This window comes from Phyllostomus hastatus, unplaced genomic scaffold (assembly GCF_019186645.2).
Source record: "Phyllostomus hastatus isolate PE091 unplaced genomic scaffold, TTU_PhHast_1.1 phas_scaffold_39, whole genome shotgun sequence".
Classification (NCBI taxonomy): Eukaryota; Metazoa; Chordata; class Mammalia; order Chiroptera; family Phyllostomidae; genus Phyllostomus; species Phyllostomus hastatus.
The window spans coordinates 18,230,123-18,251,544 of NW_025334028.1; the positions used below are offsets into that span (position 1 = coordinate 18,230,123).

General features: G+C 35.7%; 1 protein-coding gene across 6 annotated transcripts in view; it reads left to right on the top strand.

Moving 5' to 3' along the window:
- The window catches only part of PDLIM5 (PDZ and LIM domain 5), a 209,258-nt gene that overhangs the window by 165,626 nt on the left and 22,210 nt on the right, over positions 1–21,422 (top strand). For all 6 annotated transcript variants that reach the window (XM_045820066.1, XM_045820067.1, XM_045820068.1 and 3 more), the window contains one exon: positions 1,090–1,277. In XM_045820066.1, the coding sequence (XP_045676022.1) occupies positions 1,090–1,277 (188 nt within the window). The remainder of the gene's footprint in view (positions 1–1,089; positions 1,278–21,422) is intronic.

Sequence of the window (21,422 nt, forward strand, 5' to 3'; positions counted from 1 at the left end):
AATTTCTTTTCCTTGAAATACTCTCAACCTAAAAGGTATATTTAAGTGTATTTATTTCATTAAAGTCATTAATATAGTATCCTCTCTTTGTTAGTCTGTTGTTCCAGCTGTTGCTTTCAGATATTGAGGAAATTTAGTTTTTCTGCATAGTATTATCTATAACCAGTACCTCAATCTTTATTGAAAAGCTAGTAGGATTTATAATTATTGCTGCTGTTATAATAACTATTATTATTATTATACTTCATTTGAGAGAAACTGTCATAGTGTTGTATCATTCCATTGTGCGTATTTTATAATTTGAGCTATCTTAAAAAAATTTTGGAAATGATATGTAATCATAAATAACAAACAACTGGGTGAAAAAAGTATGATCTAAATGAAACTAGAGCCAGCACTGATAAGGCCTCCTGTTGAGCAAGTATCTCTGATGGGAAATGGACAATGCTGGTCTTGTCTCTTGTTTTCTTGTATTGTGAGCACAGAACAGAACAGTGCATGTTCTATAGCCTGGGGGTGGTGTTCCTTGTTTACCACTGTGTGGCCAGTGTATAGCACAATGTCTGGCAGATAGTAGGTGCTTAAATATTTATTAAATGAATTAGTAACTGAGTCTTTGAATGAAGAGTGACTCATGAGATGTCAGAGAAAGTTAGTTCATAAAATACCAGAAGAATGTGGGAAAGGGGAAAGAAACATCTGTGCCATTTTATAGAGATTTTCAGGTATTCTTTAATAATGGATCATTTTAATCTGATGATTAAGTGTTTATAGAGAGGAACAAGAAGACAGTTTATTGTTTAAAAGGGTTGGCTGTATTAGTTTTTCAGTAGCCTAATTTCTCATTGAAGACATTTTAAAGAGAATTTCCAAAGTGTTGAACAAATGAAACTTACTTTCTGTTTTGTTTTGTTTTGTTTTGTTTTAAAGAGAGGCAGTCCTGATTATGGTTTTAGAAGGTTTTTTTAATATCAGTTAATTGATTATTATTTTTGTTTTCCTTAGAGATTGAATAGATTGAAAAAAGAAACAATCATTGCTAAGTTAGCTTGCCACCATTTCACCAAAAATGTTTTATTTTCTTTCCAGCAATACCCAGGAGCCTTCTCAGCCATTTGCTTCATCAGTAGCTTCAGCACAGCGTGTGCCTGAGAGGCCGGAAAGCCCAGCATTCTCCAGACCAGGGGTGGCCAGTCTCACAACTGCCACTGCCTTCAAGCCTGTGGGCTCCACCAGCAGTGTCAGGTCACCAAGCTGGCAGCGGCCAAACCAAGCAGGTATGACAAAGAAATCTCTAACATTTTGCTTTTCCTAAGTGTAATTATGAAAACATGTTCTGGGGTATATAATAGAATTAATTGGTGAAACCCATTTTCAACCATCTAAGATTTTAAAAGGACTACAGAGAATAGCTACAGCTGTTTTCCTCTCAAAGTGGTTCATAAACATTTTCTGTATGTTATTGCCATTTGCTATTCATAACTATAGAACTGGGCATTTCCTTGTTTTCCAGATTACTTGGGAAGCATGTGTTGTGGATTGTAAATTTAGGGTCTCATTAATGAACTGTATTGTAGGAAGGTTATCTTGGAAAATAAAACATTTTAGTTTTGATGGTATATGCAGAATTAACAACAGAAGTATTTAATGTCATCAGACAATTATTGAAGAAAGGATCTTCAACTTCTTTTCCTCTGAAGATTCACAAGGCAGAAACGGAAGGAGGACATAGTACTACAAGGAGCATTTGAATGGTGTTAGGATGGAACAATTTAGGGTCAGTCTGCAAACGAGTTTTCATTCACTTCTGTAGATGAATAGCTTTAAATAAAGTCACTTAATAACCTCTTTGATCCTCAGTTTTCTGATCTGCAGAATGTAGGAAGACTCTCAGAGTGAACAAAGTTTGTAACTATAGGACTAAAGTAACTGTTTTAACAGGAAGATGGGACTCTACTTAAATGTTGCCAGTCTCACACTCAGCTTTCATCTCTTCCCGTTCTTCATACTGCCCCTGGATGATCTCTCATCCAGATTTCTTTTGGTACCTAGTCACAGTTCTCTCTCCTGAACTTCACATGCTCAAACCTTGTTAACCTACTGCTGTTTCCTGATGGTACCTCAAATGCAGCATGTCTGAAATGTCATTATCTATCTCTGGGAATGGGACACCCACCCAGTCACCAAAGTTAGATTGTGAGTTTGAAACCTCGCACTCCACTCCCCTGTTCTCACAGTAATTAACACCTAATGATTCTGCATCTCAGTATTTCTCAAATTTTTTTCCTCTCCATTGCCTTGTCATTGCAAACAACCTGTAACTGATTTCCCTGTCTCCTTCTCCCACCGTCAGTCTGTCCTCCATACCCCAGCAATGATTTGTCTAAAACTCTGGTCTGACTCTGGCTCCAGCTGTCTCCACAAGCTTCTCTCCCTGCTGCTCCCAGATGGATGTGAAATAGACTTTTTAAAATGTACTTTTTAAAGAAAGAACATTTTATTATTTTGAAAACTTAAAATATTTAGACCAATGTAATTAACCTTTGAAATTTCTGGACTGTTAATTAACTTTGCAAACCTTTTCTTTTGGGGGAAAATTCTGACAGCTCAGCCCATACATTTTAAGTTATTTCCATTTACTTAAAGCTTATCCATCACAGTAGAGATTTGCTGTAAATATTTTGTATGTACATTAAGTAAAATAATTCAGAAAAAAATTTGGTAAGGTAATTAGAAGGGAAGAAGAGAGTATTTCCTAAAAGAGCAAGGGGAAGACTAACTTTCTGAGGTAGAAACTGATAAAAGACACAAAGTATATGTACTGTGGAGGGCAGAAAATAATATATACTGCTTTTGGAAACTATGGTCAAAATAGCACTTTGCTTATTAGAGGGAAAAGGAAAAATTTCACTTGACGTGAAACTTCGAGAGAATACACTACAGCAAAATTACCACAAGAGGGTGACAAACTCCTTTCTTCTCTGAATAATCGAGGCAGGCAGATAATGCAATTACAATCATTATTCACGTGGTCACTATTTAAAATGTACTGTTTACAAAACATATAAATGAATTTAATTTGAAAAACAACAGTATAAAACATTAGACAATATATAACATTATGAACCATTAATATCATAAAAATTGAAAATGTTTTGCTATTGTAGTCATTGCTGAGTTACATCATGATGCTTACTGAGCTCAAATCAGAAGGCATTTGCAGAACACCTGCTATATCTTGCTCTAAGTGCTACACACTGACACTTGATGAGTTGTTATGTTATATATAAAAGTATTTGTTTTACAATATTTTGTAAAAACTGTGTAATAAAAAATCCCCAACTCCCCGAATTCTTCTATTCTACTCTAATAGTATCTCATATTTTAAAACAAAGCAAAACACCTCAGAATCTATTCTTAGTCTTATAAACAGTTTCAAGAGCTTCCTAATGCAAATGAAAAGTTATTTTGATTTAGAAGGTGACAGATGCCTCATTATGGGTTCTTATGTTCTTACAATTCACCTGTGAAAACTGCAGTGCCAACAGAGGGATGCAGAGCTAGAAGGGCCAGTTGTGGGCTAGTGTGGAGTTAGGTAAAGCACCAAGGTAGATGCCATGACTTCTCTCACCTGAGAAATTCAGCCTTCTTTCTCTTCATAATTCATAGCTGTGCACTAGTGTGGGTGGAAAAAAATGAAAACAATTTTTTTATTTTCCTATCTCCCATTACCAAAGAGCGACTATTGCCCATGATGTCATTTTAAAATAATTCCTACAGCTGGGTGGGAGAAGTGGGATCAAAATCACTCAACTGCAGTCTGTGACCCACTTGGTTGATCCTGAAATCAGTTTAATGGACCATAGACAGTATTTTCATTAAAAAATGAAATAGAATAGAAAATATAAGAATATTTTCATATGCTAAGGAAAATATGTTATAAAATGTGATTTTAGTTAATATATGTGTATATAAGTAAGTGTATTTGTACACATACAAACATATTTTGGGTTAGAAGGTAAAGTAGATTTCATACTGTAGTTTATGGTTAAAAGTCTGAAAGTCATTTATTTAAGTAGTATTTTAGTCATACTTTGTCCTTTGGGATGACTAATGTGGTTGTGAACTGATAGCTTAGGGAAAAAGCCTGCATTGAAAGGGCTAATTGAAAGTTCAAGACCTACTAGTGCATTCTGAACCTGTCTTGCATTTCTGTTACCTCCACTGAAGTTCTGGCTTTAAATCTTTGATCATGATTTCACTTGTGGTGTTGTACAGTGTGTCTTACCCACAGAGAGGTCTCACAAGAACACAGCAATGCTGTTCCAGTTAATAAATAGGAACTAGGTATATGTAACAGCATTATAGTTTAGATTGGATCATCTTTTTCTCAGGCATATAGTTTAGTATACATATGCAAGCTTGCCAGTGGCTGCCAAAAAGCTAAATATTTTAGGATGGAAAATGTTCTCAAAAGTTCATAGTCTAAATGAAAGTATTAAGATATAAGAGAAGTCCTGGCTGGCGTAGCTCAGTGGATTGAGCGCAGGCTGCGAACCAAAGTGTTGCAGGTTCGATTCCCAGCCAGGGCACATGCCTGGGTTGCAGGCCACAGCCCCCAACAACCGCACATTGATGTTTCTCTCTCTCTCTCTCTTTCTCCCTCCCTTCCCTCTCTAAAAATAAATAAATAAAATCTTAAAAAACAGATATAAGAAAAGTAAGAATCCAGACTTGAATTTTATGTAAGCTAGTAAACCTACTTCCTGTTCACCTTGTCTTTGGTTAGATTTCCATAATTCAGATGTGATAGTCCATTTAGAAATGTTGACTTGATCTAGAAAAATACATGATAGGTGAGATTCTTCTTGCCATTTTTCAGAATTGGAGACTTGCACTTTTTTTGTTATATTTTAATTCATTTTATTTGTATGTCTTAATCGATTTTGGAATGTTTGAAACCTTCATATTGTACATAATTAATAAGTGGTTAGATAGATATTTTCAAAACTTTTGTAAATTTAGTGGTATAAGTTGAAAAGTATGTTACTGTGTTTATGTAGGTGACCTAATTTGCTATGTAATGTTTTTCCTATATTCTGTTTAGGTTATGGATACCAGATTAGTTCATTGGATGCAAGTATATGTATAAAATATTACTGTCTTACCAAATTTAGTCAGATGTTTTTCACAAATACAGTATTAGAGGCATAAAAAGCCATTATATGTTGGAAGCTCATCAGTTTTCTAACTTTAAATGTGTACAAAATGAGGACGACTCATACAGGGGTGTCCAACCTTTTAACATCTCTGGGCCACACTGGAAGAAGAGTTGTCTGGGGCCACACATTAAATGTATAGGCACTAATGAAAACTGACGAGCAAAAAAAAAAAAAAAGGTTTTAAGTAAATTTACGATTTTGTGTTGGGCCACATTTTTAGCCATCGTGGGCCATGGGTTGGACACTCCCATGAGTGCTCTGCTAGATCAGGCCTATTGTTTGTTGAGCCTGGCTTCCTAGCTGATGGTGGTCCTGAAACAGAGGAAGCCCACCCTGTGGAGTTGAATTTCAGAGGGCCTGAGATGTTCCCGAGATGGAACATTTTGAGCCTTCAATTTGTTTATCTGTTAAAATAAGGGTCAGAAAAAGTCCCTTAGAGCATTCTTGTGAAGCTCAAATGATATAACAAAGTGCTTGATAGAGGATACTCAGAAAGGGCTTCATGCCTTTATTCTTTTCAGAGATAGTATTAATACCTTATACTGTTACCATCCAACAATACAGTTCTCATGTGACTTCCCTTCTTGAAAATATTTTGGGCTCTCTGCTGCCCACACATTTACTGTTTGGCCTCTTAACAGGGCTTGTGGTCTCTTTACAACCTTATGCCAGCCTTTTCCAGCCTCATTTTGTAATATCATTCCTTACATTCCCTATAGTCCAGTCACACCAGAGTTCATCAGTTCATATAACCCTTGGGCACACACTTCTGTGCTTTGTACAGCAGCTCTTTTTATTTGAAAAGCTTTTATACTCTTCTATCCTGGAAAATTTCTCTTCACTCTCTAAGACCAGATGTCATTTTCTTTGAGAACCATTCATGAGCCCTATGCATAGTTGCCTATCCTTTCTCTATGTTCCTACAAAATTTTGATAATGACCTTGTTATAGCATTCAGCATGATCATTTAAACTGTTTACATATTTGTCTTTTACTACTATTTATAGACCCCCTTAAGGACAGGGATCAAGTCTTAGTAATCTTTATTTCACAGCATCTAAACAATATCTGGCTAAGATTATGGGCCAGAAGTAAATGTCAGTGAGGGAATAAATGAGAGAGTGGATGGGTCAGTTTGTCTTAATTCTTTACATCTTCACATGATTTGAGGGATTCACAAGCATCATCTTTCCTCCTGCAAGACTTGAAATTGCCATGGCAGTCATTGAATAAAGGTAAATGTGCTACCTGCCAAAGGCTGCCATTAAAAACTATACATGTTGCATAAGGAGAAGGGGACTTCATGCTGCTTGAAGCAGGGAATTCCTGTAAGACTTAAAAGTTGTGAAAATAATTCATACTATAACTAGAGCTCATTAATTTCCAGCAGTTAACAAGCTTTTAGACCTGAAGCCCTATCGCAGCATTTTACCCCTCAAAAAAATGTGGTATATAAGGAATCAAGCAGTAGAATACAGAGGAAATGTTAGGGATGTTCACCCATTTTGTCACTGTGGACAAATCAACTTGGATGCAAAACAACAGTAAAATAATGGAGATGTGCAAACACAGTGCAAAGAATTAAATCAGATTGCAAAGTCCAGGTCAGAAGACGTGGAGGTCCGGATCGATCTGAAGTTCCAGTGATACAATTTTGAGGTAGAATATGCATTTGTTTATAATGGAGTCCTGTTTTATGCAGGAATAAAGTGTTAACATTTATGCCTAAAAGTAAAATCACATGTAGTCAAAACCCGTGAATATTTTTAGGAAGAGGCCACCTTGGACAGGGAACAACATATGCAAAAGCGCACAAAGAACTTGGCTTCTTAAAAAAAGGGCAAGTGGTTAGTACTGTATAGTGGCCAGAAGGAGCATTGATGGGTTATTGGGGGCCTTGTCAGAAAGAACATTTGAAAGTAAGGAAGTGACACAATCAGATTTGCATTGTTAAAAGATCATTAAAGTGTTAGTGGATTTAAAAGGTCATTATATTCACACTGTAAAAAATTAAAGATTGGAGTCATAGAGACTCTTTAAAGAGGTTGTTAAGGTAATCAGTGTAGACAGGAAGATAATGATATGACCCTAGGCAATGACAATGGCAGTGGCAGTGGAGAGAATTCCTTGGGCAAGAGAATGAAAAGTACTTATGCTTTAACTTGACTGGGATGTAAGTTCTGACCATTACTCTCCCAGGGAACCTTACTCCCTACAGAGTATTATTTATCCTCTGTAAAAATGTTGGTAGAGGATGTATTCAGTGTGGAGAAAATATACTTCCTTCTAAGTCAGATTATGGCAGAGAAAACTGGTTGAATATATTTTTAGTTTTGGGGGGGTTTGTTTGTTTTTAAAAACAGAATGAATATATTTCAATGTACCACTTCTTTACAACCAAACAATAAAACAGCACAGTAAAATAACAAAAACATTAATGTATCTAGTTACAAAATACAAATCTGAGTGGACTGCATCTTATAGTTGAAAAATAAGTTAAAGTTTACTTTTATAAATATCTAGGCCATTTTTATAGCATTTCCTCAGGCAAGTGCATGTATTTCACCTAAGTTAGCATTTTCTATATATTGATGCTTTCAATTCCTTATACCTGCAAATATGAGAATGGTAACATTGGCATGATGCTCACTGCACTGCATGCCTTTGCACAAAGCACCAGAACTACATGTTGTCGTGGAAATAAACATTATGAGAGAGAAAAGGGATTCTCCCAAGATAAAAAGGAAAAATTCTGTAGAACCCTGATGGTCAAAGATTAAATACTTAATGTTGCTATTTGTATGTAGTACAGAAAGCTTTAAATCTGTAGATAGACTTTTAAATATTTTTCATTAATTCTGTTTTTTTATTCTTTTCCACTTTCAAAATATGTTGATTTTGAGAGCATTTGTAATGATTTAAACATATTCTTATTGTAAGTATTTAGTAAATAATTTATGAATTTTTACTCAAAGACATTGAACTATACAATATTGGCTAATACTGTAATCATAATTTTCTATAGAGAAGAAAGGCTGTTTCATAGAGCCATTGAAAATAAAAAGGCTTTGTTATGTTTTCTTTCAAAGTAGTGCTATAGTATTTCTAGCTATGCTGAAATCTTTTTTTTTTTTTTTTTGCTGTTTTCATTAGCTGTTCTCACAATGTGTTAAAATAATGCTACCTTCATGTTCTCTTTAATCGTGCATACACACAACTCCCTGTTTGTTTAGGTCCTGTGATGTTGGGAAGAAATTAGTGGATTTCTTCCTTTTTATTTTTTGCTTTTATTGTTAAATGTGTCCATGGAGGCAAACATTGCAGTGAAGAAAGTAAGGGCATTTAGTTGATATTATAGTGACGTGTTTACTACACTACTACTATTGTAACATTTAGTAGTAGACATTCTTCATCTCTGATACTCCATATTGAACAAATATTAATTCCTTGTATTCTACTTATGGCATTATTCCCTTTATATGTATCATGTAATATGTATATATACTTTTTTATTAGTGAGTCACTATTTTCTTTATGAAACAGTTTTAATAAAGGCAAGAGCTCATAATTGATAAAGACTTGTAAAAATTGGTGATTCTTTTTTAAAATATAAATTGTTTTGAAGAAACACAGTACAAGTAATCTGTAAACAGAAAAGTTGGAATCATTTGCAGGATTTTTAGGGACACAGATTTTTTTTTGGTGAAATCAAAAATGGCAAAAGACGCAAAATTACTTTTCAAAATGAATAGTTAATTTTTCCTTTTTTTCTTTTGCACTCTGTCTTGGGGAGTATTTACCATCCTTATTTGGACATTTAGAACTCAGGAATGTAATGGGTAGCCAGAAACCAGCTAAACAGCGTCTAGGAGAAGTCAAAAGAATCATCCAGAGTCCTGTGGTGATTTGAACCCAGTTGTTTTGACTAAATAGGGCTCTTTCCTGTATCACAAGATAACATCAGTGAATATGATATTTAAGGAGGACTAAATCTCATAGAGATAATGTAGAAAGGAATCTTCCCTTGCATTGGGGGGGGGAGGGATAAACGAGTGGCTAACAACTATTAAAATGTTTCAGGTAGCCCTGGCTGGTGTAGCTCAGTGGGTTGAGCGTGGGCTGTGAACCAAAGCATCGCAGGTTCGATTCCCACTCAGGGCACATGCCTGGGTTGCAGGCCACGGCCCCCAGCAACTGCACATTGATGTGTGTGTGTGTGTGTGTGTGTGTGTGTCTCTCTCTCTCTCTCCCTCCCCCCCATTCCCTCTCTAAAAATAAATAAATAAAATCTTTAAACAAAAAAAATGTTTCAGGTAATATTTTCTTTGCATTTAAACTCCATTTTTAAAACTTAGCTAAGATTCTAGTTAACCAACTCTTTATCATATCCTGCCTTTGCAGTTTGCTACATTTGAGCAATAAAGAAAAGCTTATTTATTCATTATGGACAGTGCTTTGGAGAGATCCGATATATTCTTTGTTCCCCGCCCCCACCCACCCCAAGGAAGACTCAGATATATTTGTGAGATCTGATTAGATCAAAAACTGAATGATGTGCATCTCAGTTATAAGTGGATATAAATTCTATCTTTTATTTGAAGTCTAAAGGAGATAGGGGTGAGAAAGGAAATTACTGTTTCTCCAACCATCCCAAATTTCATTGTAGGCTTTACGCTATAGTAATAAATCGAGATAACTAGATTTGCTTAGCTCAGATGGATAGATTTATTGGTTCCATTTTAAAATTTTTATATGAATAAGTAAACTGCTACCAGTTGCTTATGTTTCATCTCTTCTAATAATGTTTTATTGCCATCTGCTCCCCTGCTTTTTGACATCATTAAACTAAACAGTCCACTGGCCATAAAGGCCTGACTGGAGCTGTCCATTGTCAAAACCATGGTGTGAAGCATGTAAATATGCTCTATCTCTTTATAGAACAAGTAGATATTTTCATTTAGAATCATGACTCTCAGGAGAAAAAGAAGAAAAAACCATTAACTGCCTTCTTTCTTTTCTTCTAAATGTCGTCTTATTGGAATTTATTTCCATGTTGGAAGCTTTCCACTGCTGACACAAGTACACTGTTATAAAAGCTCTTCTTTCTCCCCATTTTCCTTTCAACCTGAGATTAAAATATTAAATCTTTTATAAGGGAAGATACTTGGACTTATTCATATATGCTTTTAATAAAGAATTAATACTTTTTATTAATTGATGTATATAGTTTAAACTAGAGATTGGCAAACTGGCCTTTGGTCACATCTGGGCCACCACCTGGTTTTGTAAATAAAGTTTTATTGGAGCACAGGCATGCTCATTTGTTTGCATGTTGTCTATAGGTCCTTTGTGCTACAATAGCAGAGCTAAGTCATTTCCACATAAACCATATGGCCCACAAAATCTAAAATATTCTCTGGCCATTTATAGAATAATAATCGCCAACCCTAGGTTTAAAGCATAGGAATAAGAAAAATTATGCTTGATAATTCTGCACAATGCAGGCAGACTTTACTGGGGTCATGAGTACCCTTGACAGTACTAATGAATTGTAAGCATTTTTATTGCCTCTTTGCTTGTAACATCACCTGTAAGAAGATGAACTCTTTTGGGGCAGGAATCTTATTTTTTGGTGTGTCATTCGTATGTATTCTCTAAGTAGTTGTTGAATGAGTGGACACCTTTTTTTTAACCAGGTGAGAGAGTGTAATAATAATTAACACTACTGAAGCATATCTTACACATTCAAGGAACTGTAAGTGATCCCTTTACCCTTCATTCAACCCTGTCACATTTGGAGATAGTTAATGTTGCTGTTTTACAGATGAGGAAACTAGGATGCGGAATGATGACATTTCTAAGTTCACACAGCTAGAAATTAGCAGAACAAGGAGCCCAAGATGTTTTAACATTAGTCTTTATGCTCAATAAGAAGGTCTGTCCAGAAAGTATCCATCCATGTAATGTGAAAAATAGAGACATTTATTGAAGAAGATACAAGAAACATTGTGTCTTTGTGCATAGGACAATGATGCCTCAGTTCCCTTCAAAGTAGGCAACTTGGGACCTCACATACTTCTCTCATTCTCTCAGCATCTCCTCCACTGTTCAAAATCCTCTGCAAAATCTTTTGTTGGAATTGCCATGAGCAGCCCTGTTATATTTTCCTGAATCTCATCAACAATCTGAAATCTCTTCCCTTTCAAAGGTGATTTTAATTTTGGGAAAAGCCGGAAGTTGCAGGGTGCCCATCTGGACTGTAGGGAGGCTGAGTCAACTGGGAAATGTGATGTTTTGCCATATAACTCTGCACAGGATATGATGCATGAGCCGGAGCATTGTGATGAAGCTGCCAATTGCCAGTTGCCCATAGCTGCAGCCATTTTCCTTATATTGCATCTCTTAATTGATGAAGAACATTGAGGTAGTACTCCTTATTAGTTTTTTAGCCTGGAGGAGTGTACTTTGGATGGACAACACCTTTCCAAACAAAAAACACAGTTAATATGGTCTTGATCTTACTGCAACTGTGCTGCGCCTTCTTCAGGTATGAGAACCAGACAACTTCCATTGGTAAGATTGGGCCTTCGTTTCTAGATCACAGCCGTAGACCCATGATTCATGTCCAGTTATGACCTTCTTGAGAAAATCTGGTTCACTGGTTGTGGTTTGAATCAAGTCATTAGCAACTGCAGCATGATGTTCCTTCTGCTCTGATAGCAGAAACTGTGGAACAAATTTCTTTTTTTTAATATAAACTTTATTGATTATGCTATCACAGATGTCCCATTTTTTCCTCCCCTTTATTACAAATTTTTCCATGACAGATTTCATGCCAGGATCCTGAGTCAAAATCTCGGACATGATAATTTTTGGAATCCCCAGATCAGCTTCTAGTTCTCACGCTGTCAGTTGTCCATCCTTGTTGATTTCAGTCTGTACAGGTTCAACATTCTCAGGTGTTCTGCTTGTTGCAGGCCTTCCAGAACATGGATCACTTTCAACAGATTCTTGGCCATCTTTGAGGCATTTGTGCCACACTTTTATTTGTGCTGCACTCATTGCATGGTCCCTGAAAGCCTTCTGAGACATCTGAATAGTTTCCACAGAGGAATGTTCAAGCTTAACACAAAATTTGATGTAGATTTGTTTCTGTGCTCACTCAGTCATTTTGAATGCCATGGCCACACAGTTCTCATGCTCGCTCAATGAGCATCTACCGCCCCCACTGACTAGTACGGAGAAAGTCGTCACAGTTCACGCATACACATTCCAGTCCACTTTTCTTGGCTGCCAGGTCACATCAATGTCACACAAAGCATTTTCATTATATTAAACAGTCGTTGGACTTTTTCCGGACAAACCTCAGATACTACTTCCTCTAACATTAAGTAGCTCAACAATGTTCCCTGCTTTTAAAAGACATGAAATTCAAACATAACTTTCAATAATGATAATAAAGTTGCATTTATTTCAGGGATCTAATGACTTTAATTAAGAGAGATATCTTAGAGAATTAGTAGTGGTAATAGAAATGTAAAAACTACCCCAGGTTTAAAATTTTTTAATTACTGATATGGCTTGACATAGGGAGATCTCCTTAAATATTCTTTTTTTTGCATCAGATATTTTTCTTTTTGCCTACATTAAAAGAATTCTGTTTATATGTCTGAGGTACTTTTCTCCTTTACTTCTGAGATTAGACTGCTTTCTCACTTATATAGATGAAAATCACTGGGAAAATGGTAAAAGCAAAGCCCATTTTACTTCAGAAATAAGATATGTAAGAACTCGATATAATGTGAGTATAAATTTAATATATATTTTTACACTTTACTCATACAAATATGAGCAAAATTCTATAAATTTAATGTGTTAAGTAACTTCTTAGATTAGAATCTATATGGATTCACTAGTGATTCCCTTTAGTATTTCTGAGGTCATGAATCATGCCTCAAATTTGTTTTTGTTTTTTAAAATATTTTATCTGTTTTCCCCTCTTTTGTTTATTTTCCTTTTTTTCATACCCCCTACTTCCCTTCCTCCTTTTTCATATAAACATTCACCACCCCCAGTTAGAATGAATTTGTCTTTGTACAAAACTTGAAATTGTAAGTGATATTGAGATAATATAGAAAATACTATGTATAAGTGATAAATAAAGAATTTCTTAATTTTTAAATGAACACTGGTAAAACCAGATATTTTATGATCTCATGTCTTTATCTGCAAGGTAATGACTGGGTTTCTTTTACTTGTGACTCTGACCAAATGGAAGTTTTCTTTGTCAATTCAGTTAGAAAGGAGTAAAAAGCAAGTCTGACTTTCCTGAATTTTGATGATGTGTAATGCAACAAATTAAAAAAGAAAAGAAGTGATTCTCATTCAAGTCCCCACACTCTAATTAAGACACTCTAGATCCAATTTAATCTGAGTTCTTAGAGTTGAAAGGCTGGTTGCTAATGGAAGAAACTAACCTTCTGAAGTTGCGGAAATACTTGATACTTAGCCCTGGGTGCACCTGTTCCAATTCTTTATGGCATACATACCAGCATTCTCCACTGCTTAGAGAAATGATAATAGTTTAATCTGTCCAGTTTTGCTTTTAATCATTGAATAAAAATATCCTTGATTCCTTTTAATAAAACTTGCAGAAACCTCTCCAGAATGTACTTTCCTCTGATCCTAGATCTTGGCTTAACTTTAAACCTTTTCTATTTGTACTGGATATGATTTCATGCCTGGATTATAGAGAGTAGACTGTTGTTTATATGTTCACCATAAGGAAATTGACAGACAAAATGCACAGATTCTGTGCTTCTTGGCCACCATCTGTTTAAGATGGTAAGGAATGGAACAGAGAAGAAAGCACTTACTGAACACGGTAGTAAGCAAGTGTGTTGCCACCACTGCTACCCAGTTTAGTATGTATAAAATTTCTACCATGCTTCCGTGCACATATTCTCTGAGATGTTGAATTACAGTGCTTTATCTCTCCAAGAGTGCCAGAGTGTAACTTTGATGTAGCCCAGTTATTTCTATGAAGACAGCATTAGCTTCAGTTTATAACAGGAACACCCCTTGAAGTTGAGAGAGTTGTTTCCCACATTGTAAAACCTCTTATATGATCTCTGTCTCGACGAGGCTGTAAATATTTGTCTTTTTCCTTTTGGCAGGGCTGGGTGGGCTGAGGTGCAATATTAGTATTCTTGATACTAATATTATAGGATTTTAAAAAGGACATAGTATGGTTATTCCTAAATTTACTGTCATATCTTTTTCCCCTGCTGTATCTTAATTCACATGTAGTAGTTGAAATACTTATACCAATACAGAGTTGTACAACAACATTCTATAGCATTCTAATACTTCAATCTTATTTTTCCTCAGTAAAAGTATTAGATCTATAATTATATTTCCCTTTCTGAGACATTTCATATAAATCCTCTTAAATGTTCTCAAAACATGAAAAATCTAGCCTTATAGTCTTGTTTTAGTTCACAAACTTTGCAGCCATTCATTATAGTGACTGAAAGTGTGGGCAGCCAGGTTTAGGAAAGAAAGAAACATCTCTGTATGAAACTAATCTCTCACAGAATACAAAAAAGGTTGAAAAGTATTAGGCACATCAAGGCAAAAAAAAATAATGCTTTGACATTATTCCTCAGTCCATCCTACCAGGCTCATTAAGGAAATTAGAATAGAAGAAATTAATCATCTCAATTATCACTATCTCCTAAACTGTCCTAGAAGTTAGTGCTTACCAGTTTAGTTCACATTTGAGGAGATTTTTCTTCATATTTGCATGGGACGTGGCAGTGACTGGCAAAGAGCTTAACTCACAGTAGGCACATGATACGTATTTGATAGGTGGTTACATGGGGGCATAGGCTTCGGAGTCAGACGGATGCAGCTTTGCATCCCAAATTGTCCAGTTGTCCACTTTTCCTCCCCTTTTGGCTTCCATGACACACTCTGCTAGTTTTTCTCAAACTGCCTCTCTCTCTGTCCCAAAGTATTTATATTATTTATCTTATGCCTTAGAAGCTCCTATATTTTCATGTTATTCTTTCCCAGAGCAATCTCCTGAACTCCCACAGCCACAAATATCAACAATATGCTGAGGACTCTAGAATCAATTCTTTTAACTGAGATCCAATAGAAGACTAATACAGAGGATAATCAGAAAAAAATTGAAAATCGATTGGTTATTTGATATTATTTTAAATGCAATAATGGTATTATCATTATGGTATTAGATTTTTTAAAAGAGTACTTGTAGAGATCCTACTGGAATAGTATATATTAAACGATAAATCTTAAAATTGCTTAAAAATAATTCAGAGATGCAAGGGAGTAAGTGGGATACAGGTAAAACATGATCATTTATGATATAATACATTGTTAAAGTTTTATTCTTTCTCTTAAATTTTTGCTGGTTTTTAAAGTAATGAATTGGTTCTTTAGCATTATTTAAAGATGATCAAAGCAATTTTTAAAATCAGAATTTTCATGAGCTCCTGGGTTTAAACATATTGGAAATATTTTGATCTTTTATAATTATTATTCTTACTAATGCTGAAACTTTTTTATCTGCTTTGTCAAGCCCATTTGATACAGTAGCAGTAGTCTTTGATAGCGTCCTTGCTTTCTGATTTGACATGATATTCTAGACATTCCTTGTTCATTTTTTTACCCAGTGCTAGAATCAGCAGTGTCTCTAAAAAGTCTGGTTCCTTTTAATGGGAAGACATTTATTTTGGTGCTGGAATCATGTACTCTCGAAACAAAGATTTATTAAGCAATATACCAAGGACCACTGTGTAACAAACAAAAAACAATGTCCTTTGCCTCAAGGTGTGAAGAGATAGATAATAAAAAGCAATAAAAAGAATACAGAATATGTGAGATGAGTGCTGTGGAGAAGATAAACCAATTAAAGAGTATAGGTAATACTGGTTTGTTGGAGAGGGGGTTGCTATTTGTGTAGGATGGTCAGAGAAAGCCACATTGATAAATGGCTTTTGAGCAGAGACCTGAAGGAAGTGAGGAAACAAGCCATGCAAAAGCTGGGGGAAAGATGTCCAGGTGGAGGGGTTAAAAAAATGCAAGAGCCCTGGACCAGAAGCATGCTTGCCATTTAGAGGAATAGTAAAGGGGTCTGTGGTATATGTAGTAGGCCAAGGAGAGAGGGGCAGATCAGGTCAGGGAGATAGGAGGAGTCAGATTCTATAGAACCTTTGGTTTTAGTTCTAATTTAAGGAGGAGCCATTGAGCAGAGGGTTTTGAGCAGAGTAGCAGCATAATCTGATTTAGTTTTTACTGGCCTCCATGTTGTTGGCAAGGGTGGAAGTAAGACCTAGAGGCAATAACTGCAATGAGCCAAAAAAGAGATGACAGTGGCTTGGACCAGGATGCACTATGGAGCTGGTAGGAACTCATCAGGTTATGCATTTTTTGTATTGTGAGCAGTTCATCTTCCAGTATCAAACTTCTTCTACTGAATAATATGTTCAACAAATCAGAAGCACTACATCTAATAAGATTAATGTACCTGAGAAGACACTACTAACATCTATTGTTACTTAAGTTTGTATTTTTGCAATATCACCACCATCCCACTCCCCAACCCCAACTGGCTTATGTAAAATGGTCAAGTAAGATTTGGCACAATGTAGTACTTTTACTTACTATATTAATAATAAGAATATTTTGCTGAAAGTTGAATAATTTGACTTGAACCAAGAGAGTTATGAATTTCTTGTGCATTTAAGTATAATCTAGCCAGTAGTTTAATGTATACACTATAATTTTCACTATTGTTTTTTAAAATATTTTATTCTTTTTTCCCTCTTCATGTCAACCGGCTATTTTATTTATTTATTTTTAAGATTTTATTTATTTATTTTTAGAGAGAAGGGAAGGAAGGGAAGGAGAAAGAGAGGGAGAGAAACATCAGTGTTTGGTTGCCTCTCACGCACCCCCTACTGGGGGTCTGGCCTGCAACCCAGGCTTGTGCCCTCACTGGGAATGCCCCAAGTGACGCTTTGGTTTGCAGGCCAGTGCTCAATCCACTGAGCCACAACAGCTAAGGACACTATTTTTTCTAAGTGTATTGGTTTAGAGTTAACAGCCTTTTTTGGTACAGGGATGGAAAGAAAATATATCAAATATTCTTAATTTGATATATTTTCTTATTCTTAATATAGTTAGAAACATCTGTTTTCAGAGAATTCACAGATTGTATTACCTGGAGTTCTATTGCTCTTAATCAGTTTTCTTTCTGTAAACTCCTTATTTAGGTAAATAAGTGCTTTTTAATGAGCTCAGTTATTTTTGAAACACATAGTAAATAATTAGATAATTTATAATTCCTTATTATTACATAGTATTTTATAGTATTGTATATTACATACTATGTAAACAAACCCCCAATAATGTATTTATGTCGCCGATAGTGCGGAAATTACTTGGATAAACTTGATAATCGCTTGGTTGGGCCTTATAATGATTAGAAAAGAAAGATAAATCTCAGAATAAGATTATGTTAACTAATTTTCTAAATAATGCAAACTTCAATCATCTGCTTTGGGGAAAAAATGCAGTTAAGGGCTTTCTAAAGTAAAGAAGTTTCATTTTATCTTTCCAAATAACATCACAAAGTTACCCAGTAATAGGAAGTAGATGTTCTTCTAAGTTAATGAATATTATGCAGTTCAATTTTTTAAAATTCTGTATCATTGATTAATAATGTGCAGTTCAAATAAGGTGACTTTTGTATTTCTTGGTAGTAAAATTCATGTTTAGTAAATCAGAAGTCTGTTTGCTGTTTGAAAAAGTATTACCCTTAGAATTCTCAGCTATTTCACTGTGGCAGATATTTTGAAAACTAGTAACTCAGTATATTGTGGGTATTAAATTTTACTGATACTTTGACAACTTTACATAGTATGGTCTAAGAAATTATTCTACTATGCCTCTGGATGTTCCCACTAATTTATGTTTACTTATTTAATGATAATCTTTATAATTTTAGGTTTGACTATCATAGTGCTAAAAAACAAAAGCATAGAATAATTATGAATGTATGTCATAAAAAACCTTAGAAGACTCATAAATGACTATTCTAAAGTAAATAAAAGATATTCTCACCAATACTATTGGATTGGAAAGTAGCTAGTGGCTCTAAATTTCTACATGAGTTTTGTGCTGAAATGTATTTGATTCAAAAGAAAAAAAATGTTTTTAAAACAGGATCCTAGTAGGCTAGAGAATAGCCACAAAAGAAGCCAAATTTAATGGAAGTAGCTCAAGATTAAGCTTAAAAGGAAAACTTCCTAATGTTCCCACTGTCACCCCTTACTGACCCATTCATTATTCAGTTAGAATAAATCCCTTAAATTTGGGGGGACTTAGATTGCTAGTTTATGAAATGGGCTAATTCCATATTGCTATTTAATAGTTCTACTGGGACTTTAAAAAGAAACATTACAAATAAGTAGATTGTCATCTTTAAGCTGCTACTTCTAAAGAGATGTATTTTGTCTGCCTTAATGTAGGTGATTTTTAGGATGAATTCAATAAATTTGAAGTGTTTTTAGTCACTACTGTCTGTGGAAGACTGTTTTCTCTGTATGGTCGTCCCTTTTCTACAGAATTCTAAAGGAGGCAGGGCTCATTCGTGGCGCTTTCCCACTCCCAAGACCTCACGTGTTTACACCTCCCTGTCCCCAATAAGCCGAGTGAGCAGAGGCCGGCAGTTGGCACTTGATGGCTTAAAAGTTGCCATTCCTGTGCTCGAGTAGTGAGAAATTCAGTCTGAAGAAATGAAACATCATTTTACTCATGCAGGGAATAACTGGGTCTTGGAAATGTTCAGGGCTTGGTAATTAACAGGCTTGTATAGGTTTGTGTGGGCCAGTGTGCTAGCAACACAGCAACAAAACAGAGGTGTGAGAACTTTGGTCTTATCCAAAGTGGTTAAAATGGAGCAGGAACAGAAAGCAAGGCTTTTCTTCACCATAAAGGAACAGCAGTTAATATAGAGCCTTTTTCTAGGTGCTTAGGATGATCAGATGTTTCATGTGTAAGAATAGCTTCTCACGTTAAGTTAGTTCCCCATGTACCTTCTCCTTGAGGCCTGGGCCAGGTGGATTATGTCCCATTTTACAATGACCGATGCAGAATTACCACACTCTTTTATTGCTAAAACTGTCTCAGTGACTAAGTTCTTTAGGGCTCATGCATAGATAATGTGATAAAATAAAGGCATGTTGTAGATGAAAGAGTTTGACTCTCTTTGAGGTCTGATTTTCAGATTTTTCAACTGGTAACTTTCCCACTGTTTGAAATCCTGAACCCAATCCACATTTTAAAAATCTATACCTTAATATTCTCTATTTAAAAGGCAAAATGATAGTGATTTAGAACCTTCCCTTTTTCATTTGCTTGATTTTTTTTTTCCCTCTGTGTTTAAGGCAGTGTTCTGGTAATGGGTGTAGTTTGTCCTTATTTTTCAAGAGTTTGTCATTGAGTTAGGAAGCAAAAGATACTACAGGTCCTATCAGTAAATAGCAAATAAATTATATAGGCAGGGTTGTTAATAGATATTAAAGGGAGCAAGAGAACACTTCTAGCTGGGATGGTCAGGGAATACTGAGGACAGAAATGGAACTTTCATGAGGTTTGCAGAATGGGAAAACTGAGTAGCAGAGGACAAAGGGATGTTTCATTGGCTGAGGATCACAGAAGCAGGGGGTGACATAACATGTTCAGGGGACAGTGAGTGGATGATAGCATGGTATTTAGGAGCACACTCCAGAGCCAGACTGCCCAGATCCAGGACCGCCCTTCATTTTGTATTTGAACTTGGGCAGCTTTCTTAACCTCCCTTTGCCTCCGAGTAAAAAAGTGGTACTGATCATGCCTAAATCATAGGACTGTTGTAAGGATTTGAGAATAGTGCCAGCACAAGTTAAATATTAAAGAACTGCAATCAAGTATGATGATGATGACAGGGATGTTGGTGAGTGTAAAAGGCAAGATTATAAAGAAGATTGGAGTGAGTTTGCTGAGTGACCAGACGTCAGGACTGCACATAGTTCACAGTGAGGAGTTACTGGACCTTTATAAAAAAAAGAATACGTGATCAGACTAGTGTATTTGGGAAAAGAATCTAGAAGAAGAAGTTGAAGAAGAGACTGGCAGCAGAGAGACTGCTTTGGAGAATTGCAGAGATCTGGACTGGAGGGGATCAAAACAGGGCTCCAAGGCTAGAGGTGTGTACCGATTAGAAGGAAGGGACAGACCTTCTGTCCCTTACAAGGAAACACTTGTAATGAAATCGTTGTTAGCATCTGGAGACTGAGTGTCAGGGAAGCAGAGGGCCATGTCTGAGGAAGTGGGAAAATTCAAACCATAGAAGTTCTTAGGAAGAGCTGGCAATGTGTGCAAGAAGGTAAAAAACATTTTGCATGCCGTGAACATAAAGATAAGAGCAAGATTTGGCACTCTCCGGTGCTCCAAGAGAAATCAGACCTGGAAACCCACAGAGGCAGCAGTTGTGCTGTGTGAGTAAATGAGATTGATAAAAATGAGATTGGTAAATGATAAAAGGAAGAGAGTGCAAAAAGTGAATATTACCATGATTTTCTTTCCCATTTCTACAAGAGAGAGTGTGAGTTTAAGAGAATGAAAACATATTCCAAGTCCAGGTGACTCACTTGAAACATGGGCAGTAGTAGAGTTCCCTGGCCTGTAAAGTGCCATTTCACAGCTCCAGTGCCAGGCAGAGCACCGTAGATGTGCTAAGTGTTTATAAATGCCCGCTTTCTGGATCTATGACTAACAGGCTTCATTCTCGTGAAGGAGAATTATTCTCTCACTTATCCTAATTAATCTTACCCAGTTTTGACCACACCTTTAATATAGATTATTATACTGTCAATGTATATCTGTCAATATGTACACATGTGTACACACACACTTTGTTAATTTGTATTGTGTGTGCTTTTCTAAAAAGTTCTTCCATTTAAACCTCTTTACTGTACATTTTTTCTCTTTCCTTACATTTTACTTGCTTATGAGTAAGGAGCCGACCTTCTGTTGGTGTCAGTCCTTTATAGTCCTGCATTCGTTCACATATGTATTGCTTCCAGTTTATTTACTCATTCATTCATTCATTTATTCCAGACACAGTAT